Source organism: Hippopotamus amphibius, chromosome 7, assembly GCF_030028045.1.
Source record: "Hippopotamus amphibius kiboko isolate mHipAmp2 chromosome 7, mHipAmp2.hap2, whole genome shotgun sequence".
NCBI classification, from domain to species: Eukaryota; Metazoa; Chordata; class Mammalia; order Artiodactyla; family Hippopotamidae; genus Hippopotamus; species Hippopotamus amphibius.
Window position 1 is genome coordinate 22,022,305 of NC_080192.1, and position 13,234 is coordinate 22,035,538.

The following is a 13,234-nucleotide window of genomic DNA, read 5'->3' on the forward strand; positions in this document are numbered from 1 at the left end:
AATGAAAGGTGACTCAGAATTACAACTTTCTGAACTTATCATTAAGAGAAATTCTATGCACTGTATTTTTGTGGTTTTCTGGGATAATCTAACAAAAAGTCTAAATTATTTTATCAACCATGCCATGATACTTTTTCATTAAACCATTTTTATTATTTAATTAATCAAGGGATTATTTAACGTCTCTCTGTAAAGCACAACTATTTTTTATGTATAAAAAACAGAAAGTTTAACTGAAAAAAATCACTTAGATTAAATTGATGGGGAGATTGGGCTGAAGATGAACATGATCGTATTAATACTCTCATCACGCTCATTTATTTTAGCCTAAACAACGAACATCTATTGTGTCTTCTCTGGATTGTCATCGAATGAATCACAGCCAAGAATATTTTGAAATCAACACATCTACGGGGTGTACAAGCTTTACTTCCAGCCCTCCTGTTAGTCCACCCACCTCTTCTGTGGCAACCACAGAAGTCAAGAACGAGGGAACTGGCCATACAGGTAAAGCAGTCCACTTTACGTAGCTATATTTTCGAGCTTTTAAAACCAAAGCCTTTATGAATTAGAGGAATCAAGCAGAATCTTCATATAAATCTCATTGTGCTTTTTGTTCACCTACATGTTTGGCAATGTAGAGCCTTACCATTTTTGTCAGAGTGTGGGTATACTGGTTTTTTTCTTTTAATACATTAATGGCCTTTTAGTTGTTAGATATTAAAGATGGTGATTTCATGCCAGGACTATAGTGGTACCATCCAAAATGTGTGGAGAAATGTAATCATCAGCATATTTTCAGGTCTGACCTTTAAGCAGAACCAAAACAACCTTTTAACATTTGAAATGGTTTTGAATAGCATGTTACCATGGTTTCCTAATGTAATATGTTACCTCCATGTAACATCAAAAATTTTAGAAAAGACTGATATTTAGTAATAATGTGGAAGGACAATGTTGATTTGTTGTACATGGAAAAGTAAAACTTTAAATTTCACAGAGGAAAATGTTTAAGGTAGGCACTTACCTAGTTAAAAAAGTAGCATTTCGTTATCTTACACATAGATGGTTTGTCATATTATATTTAAGAACCTGTATATAAAGGCATTAGCACATGGTATATAATGAAAGAGAACAAGTTCCTGAGTCAGTTCTGTCACTGATTTGCTAGATATTTTCCATCAAATCACTTAACTCCTCTGATCTTTAATTTGCTCCTCTGAAAGGGGAAATAGTATCTATTCTTTGGTTAGTTGTGGTAATAAATGAGCTTATTTATGTGAAGCATTTTGTAAACTATGAAAATTAATATTCTTATTTAGTATTATCACTATTGTTTAATATTACTTTTTCTGCTTTAATATTGTTATTTTTTTAATTCTATGGTAGTTTTAAGATAAGAAGAGTCTACTATACGTCTGTACTCATGCTGAGGTGGCTGACCTTTTCTTGACTTAAAAATATAATCTAAATTAATGGATAAATCTATTGTTTATTTTATAAATGATTGCATGAACAAAAAAATTAATCTTTTTTTTTAAGAACTTTTATTGAGATACAGTTAATATACAATAAACTGCCTATATTTAGAGTATACTATTTGGTATCCCAGTCTCCCAATTCATGCCCCCTCAACCCTACCCACTTTCCCCACTTGGTGTCCATATGTTTGTTCTCTATATCTGTGTCTCTATTTCTGCCTTGCAAACCGGTTGATCTGTACCATTTTTCTATATTCCATATATATGTGTTAATATACGATATTTGTTTTTCTCTTTCTGACTCACTTCACTCTGTATGACAGTCTCTAGGTCCATTCATGTCTCTACAAAGCAGTTTCATTACTTTTTACAGCTGAGTAATATTCCATTGTATATATATATACCACATCTTTTTTATCCATTCATCTGTTGATGGACATTTAGGTTGCTTCCATGTCCTGGCTATTGTAAATAGTGCTGCAGTGAACACTGGAGTGCCTGTGTCTTTTTGAATTATGGTTTTCTCTGGGTATATGCCCAGCAGTGGGATTGCTAGGTCATATGGTAGTTCTATTTTTAATTTTGCGAGGAACCTCCATACTGTTCTCCATAGTGGCTGTATCAGTTTACATTCCCACTAACAGTGCAAGAGCATTCCCTTTTCATAAAAATGTCACGTGTTAATAGAACGAAGACTAACACATAACAACCTCACAAACAAATCATATACAGCAAATCACTTTGAATAAGTGACCCAAAGAATTTATTATAACAGAGAACCATTTCAAAAGTAGTCTGAATTATAATTAAAACTTCCTGCTTGTTAGGCAGTATATTATATAATCTAAGTATCAACTAAAGAATCATCAGAAAAAGGTGGGTAATAGGGGAGACCTTTGGAGGTAGACAGACTTGGATGATATGAATGAGTTAGCATTTAACTAGAAGATCACCCTAATATTAATATGTAGTAGATAGATTCGAGATGAGGTGAGATTGGAGGTAGGGAGCAATAGTGCCATCATCAAAGGAAAATACAAATGGATTTGAGAGATACAAGGAAAGAGTAATCAGTAGGTCATGGCAACTGATCAGATGTGTGATGGTAAGGAAGAAAAGTTCAAGGAAAGTTCTAAGTTTCTTGCTTAAGCAGATGCGTCAAATCTGACTGCCATTCTTTGAAATATGGAATATTTATAGATAAGAAGGAAGAGAGGGATGGGTCATGTAGGACCTAATATAGTTCATTTTAAGGACTTCGGCTTTTTCTCAGAGTGAAATGGGGAGTCAATTCAGGTCTTTCAGAAGAGTGACATGATGTAACTTCTATTTTATGAGAATTACTTCAACTCTTGTGTTGAGAATGGACTGGAGGAGGATAAGAGTAGAAGCAGGAAGGCCAGTAGGAGGTTATTTTAACATCACAGTAAAATGAGAGAGGAAGTCAGCTCAAGTCAAAGGTGAAGCAGTGGAGGTGCAGAGAAACTGATGGATGTTGGTTGTATTTTTTAAGATAGAGCCTATAGAATTTCATGATAGAGTGGATGTAATATATGAGAAAAAGAGAAAAATTTGTCCTAAACAAATGTGAAAATGGTTTTTACTGTCATCTGACATGAGAGAGGTCCTGGGAAGAGCAGATTTGATGAACAGGGAGAAATACCAGGAGTCCATTTTTTTTTTAATTGAAATATAGTTGATTTACAATGTTGTATTGATTTCTGCTATATAGCAAATTAATTCAGCTATACATATATACATACTCATTTTTATATATTCTTTTCCATTATGATTTATCATAGGATATTGAATATAGTTCTCTGTGGTATACAGTAGGACTTTGTTGTTTATTCTATATATGTTAGCTTACATCTGCTAACCTCATCCTGCCACTCCATCCCTCCCCCAACCCCTCCCCCTTGGCAACCACAAGTCTGTTCTCTGTGTCCGTGGGTCTGTTTCTGTTTCATAGATAGATTCATTTGTGTCATATTTTAGATTCCACATATAAATGATATCATATGATATTTATCTTTCTCTTTCTGACTTACTTCACTTAGTATGATAATCTCTAGTTGTATCCATGTTGCTGCAAATGGTATTATTTCATTCTCTTTTATGGCTGAGTGGTATTGTGTTGTTTATATGTACCACATCTTCTTTATCCATTCATCTGTTGATGGACATTTAGGTTGTTTCCATGTCTTGACTATTGTGAATAGTGCTGCTATGAACATAGCGGTGCATGTGTCTTTTTGAATTAGAATTTTGTCTGGATATATGCCCAGGAGTGGGATTGCTGGATCATATGGTAACTCTATTTTTAGTTTTCTGAGGGATCTCCATGCTGTTTTCCACAGTGGCTACACCAACTTACATTCCCACCAACAGTGTAGGAGGGTTCCTTTTTCTACCAGGAGTTCATTTTAAGTTTGAGATACCTATTATATATCTGAATAGATGTGTCAAGTGGGCATCATTATATAGGTGATATGGAGTGAATGTAGATAGAGGACCAAAACCTGAGCTTCATAAAAGAGATTATAAAAGGCAATAGCAGCAAAGGCGTCTGAGAAGGAACAAGGTAGGAGAAATCTTCTGGTGAGTGTTGTGTTATAAATTCAGATGAAGGAAGTTATTAAGAAGGAGGGAATGATCAACTCTCTCAAACGTAGCTGATAAATTGAGTAGGATGAACACTAAGTTAGAATTGACTAGTGGATTTAACAATGTGGAGGTCACTGCTGACCTTGACAAGAACGGTTTGGTTGGAATTAATGGGGCAAAAACCCAACATAAAGGGTTTAATAAAGAATGGGAGGAGATAACTTAGAGCAAACATAAATTACCTTCTCAAGGAATTTCTTCAAAGGAGAAATAAGATGAAAGAGGAGAAAGAGAGGATGTGTTCTATTAACCAAAAGGGGAGATGGGCTTTAGATAGGACCACGGGGAAAGATGTGTCCAGAAGCACAAGATGTTTCTAGTATGGGTGTAAATGCTGGAAAAGGATTCATGTGGTGAGAGTCTGTGGAAGATCTTTTCTGATAGTTTATATGTTCTTTATGAACTATAAAGCAGCAACATCAGTTGAGCATGAAGAGGGAGGAGGAGATATGAAGGTTGAGGAAAGAGAAGAGGGGATGAAATTGTTGTTCAAGGAGAAAGAGAGTGAATGGACAAAGGAGGTAGGGTATGATGGCCTGGTAGCATTAAGGGTCCATTTGAGGTTCAGGTTAAACTTAAAGTTAAATTAGCCAATGTGGTTCTATGTTTTTCTCCAGCCCACTTCAGATTGAAGGGCACAGGTGCACAGTATTTCAGAGAGTTGAATTTTACACAGATTGTGGTTTTGCCAAGAGGGTATTTTGAAGTGATTGAAGGACTAGGAAATATGAATGCAGTGAGAATAATGTTTGACCATAGAATTTAAAATTGGGAAGTAGGAGAAAGAGGACAGTAAGGGAGGAAGTAACAGTGAAAAATCCATAGGATCATTGGATTGGAGATTCCAGTGAAGTCAAAGGATTTCTGTAGTCAAGGTACCAAGAAACTGGGCTGGGATGATAGGAGATGGATCCAGAGAGTGGGACTCACATGAAACCAGGAATAATTATAATTATTAGCAATAATAGAGTCTTAAAACCATGGGAATAAGCAGCTGAATTAGCCTCTCCCCACACAAAATAGGCTTAAATACTGTAGTTAAATCAGTACATTTTTTAGAAGAAATATTTAATATAAAGGACTGTATTTCTACATTGATCTCCATTTATAGTATTTAAATTAATCTTTCCATTTATTTAACAAATTATGATATAGATGAACTTTGCCTGAGTTCACCTCTTCTATACTTTGTCTCATTTCTCCTTGAGGTTCCAAGAGCTCTCATGTTGTTCCCCGGCTGCCAAGGGCCCCCTGAGAGTGGTATTCCATTCAGGATCACTCCTCCAGGGAGCTCTAGGCTCTTCTTCTTCTATGAAACTTTTGAATGACCTGAGAGCCCATCTGATAAGGTACTTCAGTCTCTTGGGTACCCTAAAGGTTGCCAAAGTGTTCTCATCCCTGAAGTAACTTTTTTTAAAAATAGAGGTGGTAAGAAATGGTGGAAATCTGGTTCTATTTTAAAGGTAGAGCCAACATATTTTTTGGATGGATTGGATGTAGGGTATGAGGAAATGCAAGGAACCAAAGGTGTGACTCAAGGATTTTGGGCTCTCTTGACCTTTGGAAGTTTGGAGTTGGTGTTAAGATGAGGCAGCTTAGATATGAAACGCTGTTGGATATCCAAATAGGTAAGCTGAGTACATAGTTAAGACAGTGAATTTTCAGTGGGGTAGGACATAGAGGGAGGAAGCTATGTGATAATTTTATGTTTATCAAAAGTAAAGGGTATCGGTCAAAAAAGCTTGTGAAACAGTGCCTGAGCCCACAGTGAGTGACCTATGAGTGCTGAGTTCCTCAGGGAAATTGTCATGGACAGTTGTGTTGCGGATTACTGGGGGAAGAGAAGCTGAGACTCACCAGTAGTACAACATGCTTCCTCTTTATGGAAAGTTGTTTCCAGAAGACTCTGTGTGTATGTGAAGAATTTTATGGGCTGGCACCTTTGGGTCCCTGCTAAGGAAGGGTAACTAATTATCTCCAATTTTGATAGTTTGAAACTATCAACTCTTGCCAGAGAAAACTGATGGGAGGGAGGAAATTTAAAAAGAGTAAAGTGGAAAAGTGTTTCTTTCCAAGTGGGAGAAATAAAAACAAAAGCTTTTAAGTGCACAGCAGCATAAGATGCTTTCCTGCAAGGGAGAGAAACGTTTGAGGAGAACTAAAATTAGGATGGAGAAGGTGGCATGGACCTTTCCTCCTGCTAAGGGATTACCAGAGAGGCAAACGAAGGCCTTCCTTTTAATTAGCTCACACAGACTGGCAATGGACCTCCTGAAGCTGAGGTAATGTTATTCCAGCAGCCACTGGACACAGGCAGCTGAGGAAATCTTTGGCTCCAGCCAGCGTGACGGCCAAAGCCGGGCTGCTGAGATAGATGATCTTTGAGTTCCAAGCTGAGACTCAGGATGGACTGATGTGGAGGCAGGATTAAGGGTTAGTGAGAATAATGGGTAATTACATCTTCAAGGTTTATTTCCTTAAAAATGTGCATTAAACAAATTATCTGAATTATTGACTGTTAAATTCAGTGCTTTAAGTAGACCAGGATTTTAGGCAGCCAAAAGAAAATCATTTTTATATCAAATGCCATATAATAATAAAATATATTCTTAGTTCTTGATAATTCGTGAATTGAATTGCCTCTGCTATGCTTTCCTTTTTCCTGTTTCCCGCCTAATATCATGTGATTTTTCTCCAGTGCCTTTCTGTGCACATTGCACGTTGCACAGAAGGCAGATATAGGTTAGTAGATGCTTGACAAAGAAAGAAAATATTGACTTTTCCAATACTAAAATATATGAAAATATATAGTTAGCTGTTGCAGTAGTGGGGTTTAGTTAGCACATACAATCAGATGGGAACTTGTTATTCTGAGTGAAAGTAGTTGAGATAAGACTATTGGTTTATTTGGGCAGCATAAAATAAATATACTCACTCAGTACATTGCATTATGAGAAAATTCAGTGTGCTGGGAGAGTATCTAAGAGGGTGATTGATCTCATTTGGGGATCTGCAACACTTTGCCATGGGAGAGCTGAGCTCTGAGAGACAAACAGGAATTAACTAGGCCAAGATTGAGAGGGAAGATTACTCTTCAAAGAAGGAATAGCATATTTTAAAAAAAATAGCGCTGTGGTAAAAATCAGTGTGAAACTGCAGGTCCCAGAGAAAGGGGAGAAATGGCAGGAGTTGAGGCTTCAGACAGAGTGAAAGGACATTGGTGCAGGGCCTTCCTTGTAAGCTATTTTCTGAACTTTTATTTTTAACCTAAGAGCATAAGAGACTTAAGAGCAATGAGAAGGTGTTAGTGGAGAGAAATGATCCAATTTGCATTTTACTGTCTAGGTGGCTCCTGTTTTCTCTGTGAACCTAAAGCAAGGTCATCCTTGGAAAGTGACCAATGAAAGCAAAAATCAAACGAGATGTTTGAATTAGCTTTTGCTCAAATTCCTAACAAATGGCTAGCGTAAGTGGCCTTGAGGGCAGCATAGGAGAAGAGATAGTAGGCTGTGGGTATCCTTCCTGTTATATCTATGGCCCGCAGGTGATGAGTTTAAGCCAAAATCATTCTGGCCAGGGCTAACTCTTATTGACTGGCTCAGTTCAGCTCACCTCTCACTGGAAAGGTGGACCCTGTGTGTCTGCCATCTGTGCACCCTAGACTCTGAGGCAGTTACCTCTCCATTTGCCAAGCTGGCCCCATGGCAGCCCACTTGGTTCTCAACCCAGCTGCTTCTGAGCCTCCCTTCTGGAGGCCACAGGAAACTTTGGGTCTCATTCATAATTTAGGAAAATAAGCAGGGCTCAGAAAGATTTATCCTCAGGAACTCACTAGTCAATACTGTGTAGAACTACTAAGTTCTCTCAGATGTGGCCATGCTCAGAATCCAGATGGGCATGGAGTCTAGGTCTCTCTTTCCTTATAATACCTGTTTATTACACTGCAGCCTCTCCAGGCCAAGCCCAGAAAGGGAAGTTTGGGACACACAGGTAGAACTATTTCCTTATCCTCCCCGTCTCAATAAGCCTTTTCCTTTTAAAAATTTCTCAGAGTCTGGTATGTCCTTCCTTTTCTGAAGAAGGCTTCTCATTTGTTTGTACAATAGTTCTTCAGACCTAACTCTGATTGACCTACCTCTGATTATTCTAAAGTGGGAGTCTGACTTTTAAGTGTATTGACTTACTAAACCACCTCCCCCTACCTGAGAGCATTAAGTCACCAGTCTTAGACTTGGGAGAAGAGAGGTTTCCAATGGAACACAGTATAAGAATGGAAATTTATCAGTATCTTCTTTGAGAAATACTATCCCTATAACCTTAGCCAGCACCACTAAATGAAAAATGCATGAACATTACACATGCTTAATTAATGTAGCTTCAGAAATGCTTAATAAATATGGACATTATTATTATTTGTACTGCTGTTATTACAGTCCAGGCAGTGAGTAGAGCCTAGGCTCTAAGAATTCAGTACAAACACAGAGCAGCCAGGTGCTGGAGTTCAGCCAGGCAACCAGAATCTTAAATCCACAAAGTTGCTTGGCACAAGCAGGTCAACCTGCTGATGAGCAGAGTTGGAATTTTTCTTTATTCTCTGCCCCAGTTTTATATGTCCTGGGGTGGGAGGGCCGGGAAGGCTGAAATTATGTCACTGCTGGGGAGAGCCAGACTTCTACAAGTGCTAATTCATCCAACATTACAGCAGAGGTAAGAAAGCAAGTGTTCAGAGAGTTTTTGTGTTGAAAATCTTTTTTAAACAATTTAATGTTTATTAACTCAATCTCCTCTTGCTTTACCTTCTGTTAATTCATGTGAAAATATAACTGCTTTATTAGCTAGAATTTTCTTTGTGATTCAAATTCAGTGCTGCATATATCTTCTCTCTAATTATCTTGTCTAGTTTGCTTGATAGTTTTTCTCTCCTGATTTTCTTTACCAGACTGTTTATATCTCTTGAAAAATCTCCTTGCTATCAGTTATATTTGTGTGATACATGTATGAGCATTGTAGCTAAAAGTAAAACAGTAGGAGAAAAGCTGGCAGTAACTTTTTTTTTCCAATAAAGGGGGAAAGCCTTGGTATTTCCAGGTCTGTGCTATGAAGAAATCCCCTTTTTACCCCCTGCTAAAAAACAGTTTCCAAACTGCTAAACCTTTTTCTCTATTCCCATCTTTATCTCTATAGTCTACTTTTGGGAGAACATTTTCCCCTTTTTTCTCTGCACCTCTCTATGTTGGCTGGTGCCCTATGTGTCTATGTGGGCCCCAGCCTTTAAATGCAGACTTCTCTCATGTGTCATGCCATAGTGAGCCAGCCCATGGCAGAACTTGTTCCAGATGTTCTCCTAGGTAACTTCCTACCTACTTAATAGACCAATTGTTTCCTGCCTACCTGGCTCTAGGCTCTAGTGATTTTAACTCTTCTACCTGACTGTTGGCATCTGTGATAGGCAGATTTCTAAAATGGCCCCATGATTCTCATCCCCTCCTCCCTGTATCCATACGTTTTTGTGATGCCCCTCCTTTGAGTATGTGTGGGACCTATAAGTTGGCAAATGGGAAAGGTGATAAGGTATCATTTTCATAGTTACAATATATTTTATGGCAAAGGTGAAGGGATTTTAAAGATGAAATTAAGGTCTCTGATCATTTTAAGTTACTCAAAAGGAATGTTATCTTTGGCGGGCTTGAACTAATCAGGTGATCTCTTTAAGAGGGGGTCTAGAGGTTAGCAACTTAAAGCAGCAGGCTCTCTGTCTCTCTCTCTGTCTCTCTCTGTTGCTGGCTTTGGAGAAGTAAATCACCATGAGTACTGCAGCTGCACCCTGAGCCTCAGATGAGATCACAGCCTTGGCCTACACCTGGATTGCAGCCTGGTGAGGCCCTGTGCAGAAGACCCAGCTAAGCCTTGCCCAGACTCCTGATTCATGTAAATTGTGAGATGATAGATGTATGTTGTTGTAAGCCACTGTTTGTTGTGATTCATTACACAGAGATAGAAAATGAATACGATGTCTAATGTTCCCTTGACTTGGGAGCAAGAAAGACTCTGTCTCCATCTGCCTTGCTCTCAAGAAACCTCCCCTGATCAGCACTAGCCCTTTGCTCTCAGTGTGATTAGAGACATGATTGAAAGTGAGGAATTTGAAAATTGTCTCCTTTATCCTACATCCCAAAGCCCAGCTCAATGTAGCCATTATCTATCATACCATTTTCCCCCAAAATAATAGTTTTTATTTTAATAGGCACTAAGTTGTAAAGCTGAAGTTCTAACAGTGAAATTTTAAGACAAAAGCCAGAGGGTGGGAGACTATATTAGGGATCATGCAGACCTGAAATCCCTAAATTATTGATGCTTCCTAACAAGGCCTCCTTCTCCAGGACTTGGCTTTTTCTCAAAGCTAGCGGAGTTAATTTTTTCAAGCATATATCTGATTATGCCACTCCCCTGTTTAAGAACCTCTTATGGTTTGTCACTATCTATATCAAAATGTCCAAATGCCTTAGCTTCCCCAACAAGGTCCTTGATAATTTGGCTCTAATGTTCTATTTACCTCTACCCAAATATACTGTGTACTCCCAAGAACATTGTTCTTAAGAGTTCACGATTCTTGATTCATAGTGTACTGTTCCATCAGCTAGGCATGTTTTCTCATCTAATCCACCTGGTAAACTTGTGTGGAATTTGGCTAAGTGTAACCACCTTTGTGAAGCCATCTCTAATTACAATTCTTTCATCTATGTGCCCCCTTAGCACTCTTCGCATGCCTTTACTATTATATATTTTATACAAAAGTATTTTTTTTACACGTCTGTGAGCTCCTTAAATGCAGGGACCATGTCTCAGATAAGGTGTATCCCCAGTGTTTCTCATAGTGACTGACTTACGCTCAATAAATGGTAAATGATTGAATAACTAGATAAATATTTGCTTTGTTGAAATTCTGTCACCTACTATGTGCCTATTTCTATCTATACAATAAGGCCAGATTAGCTTTTCTCTTAACTACACTGCTTTCTTCTAAGCGACAGAGCCCACCTTTAATTGGTTATTTCATGAAAATTCAGAGAGAAATATCATTTTTAATGTAAATTTTTGTTGCATAATTGATCTGATTTCTCAGATGAAAACATGACAGTTATTTACATTGGGAGGCTATTCATTTTTCTTGGATAGTTATAAAGTAGTTGACCTGGCATTGCCAAATTGATTATTAGCACTCTAGAAAGTAATGTATCTGACAATATGCACCAATTTCTAATTTCATCCCCCATTTTATTTTAGTGAACCAATGTCTAAAGCTTAATTTTTAAAACAACAGTAAAAACTCTAGTGATCCCTGTTATTTCACAAAGTCAAAGCAATATATAGTATGGCTTTTTTTTCTTTCTCCAAACTGACTTTTTCTTTATCACTGCTTTTCTAGTCTCTCCATTAGCCGTGTGTAAGGTTGAGAATATTGTATTAGGACCTAGAGCCTTGAAGAGAATGAGACCTTTAAACATATTAGTGATGATCAGAATCCAATATGCAAAATGACTACCACTGACAGAATTCTAACCTCTGGTAAACAGTTCACCGAATCTAGAGTGAACTCTCACAAGTGTGTGTGAATTTTCCATGGCATAGGTTTTTTTACTTAGAAAAACTACTAGAGTAAGTAGGAAGACAAATATGCTGTAAAGAAGCAACATTTATTCCACAAAGATGTAATTTTTGTATTATCCACTGTTTTAGACCTGAAACATGTCTATTGTATGTCTGTGTTCTTTCTGTTAGCACAGATGTCTGTGTTCTCTTTTTTAACTCAGATAATCAAGAGTGACTATGTAGAGCTGATAATAGATTTCAGATTTCCTTCTGGAAAGCACACAGCACACATGAAAGGAAGCATTATTAACTAAACAAATCTCTCAGATCCTAATGATTAGCATTTTGACAAGCTGTTGTCTTAGATGAAGGTGTCATATATTATATATCTTCAAAGTATGTTTTATATTTCTTCTTGATTTGAGTACTAAGTAAATAGTACTCATTTTCATCTAAATGTAAAAGAAACCTTCAGCTCTATTTTAGTTCCCTTAGCACATTTCCTAGGCCATTGATATGCTGTAGGCCATAAATTTGCAACTGGGTTTTGTTTCTACAATTAATTATAATCCTCTGGAACAGGGTAACATTACAACAAATAATACATCAAGTCCTCTAAGCTAAGTAGTTTGCTATTTACAAACAGTACATTTGCTCCCTGAGGTTGTCATGTAGAAAATTGAAACTAGCATATCAAATTCAAAGTGAATCTGAACCATTTCCCCGTACTTTATATTTAATATATATCCTTTCATGCAATTATTAGCTATTCTTAAATTTTTATCTTTAACATATTTATCTAAAGCCAGATATTTAGTATTGCATTAGAGCTGGTATCATATGTTCGCTACACTATCTAAGGAATCCCAAGCATATGAGCTATTGTGGTTAAGGCCTCAATTATTGGTTGGTTATAAATATAAAACTGTATATAAACACTAAATAAAAATTAGTTGTATTATCACGTTATTAATAATATTAGATAGAGAAAGTTCATTCATTCATTTAGCAAATACTCATTTAGTACTTATGAAGTACTAATACCTAGGCAAAGTATTGGGTATACAATAATGGAAAGACCAGGAACCTTCTCCTGAAAATGTTGTGCTAAGGAAAAAATTAAAGTCTAATGTTATTAGATTATTATAATATGAGCCTAGAGTTGGGACCATATAAATCTGCCCAGGAGAGTCAGGTAATGCTTGTCCTATGATTTGAAGAACTTATCAAATGGATATTGAAGGAATATGTTGAGGAAGGAAAGGAACAGGGAAGGAGGTAGAGAAAGCAGAGCCTTTAGAACCAGAGAAATTTGGGCTTAAGTCCTTACTGTGATCTTTTCATTTTTTCAAAAATAATACAGGTGGCAATACCTAACACAGGATTTTACATATTGTAGGCACTCAATAAATATTATCCCTTCTCACCAACTTTGAGCCTCATGACAACCTTGTAGATAGATATTTAGAACTGATGGTATTATCAGCATTTTAAAG

The 13,234-nt window shown here is 37.1% G+C and overlaps 1 protein-coding gene across 5 annotated transcripts in view; it reads left to right on the forward strand.

Moving 5' to 3' along the window:
* The window catches only part of ANKS1B (ankyrin repeat and sterile alpha motif domain containing 1B), a 1,070,894-nt gene that overhangs the window by 472,869 nt on the left and 584,791 nt on the right, over nucleotides 1-13,234 (forward strand). For all 5 annotated transcript variants that reach the window (XM_057741211.1, XM_057741212.1, XM_057741213.1 and 2 more), the window contains exon 12: nucleotides 327-507. In XM_057741211.1, coding sequence (XP_057597194.1) covers nucleotides 327-507 — 181 coding nt within the window. The remainder of the gene's footprint in view (nucleotides 1-326; nucleotides 508-13,234) is intronic.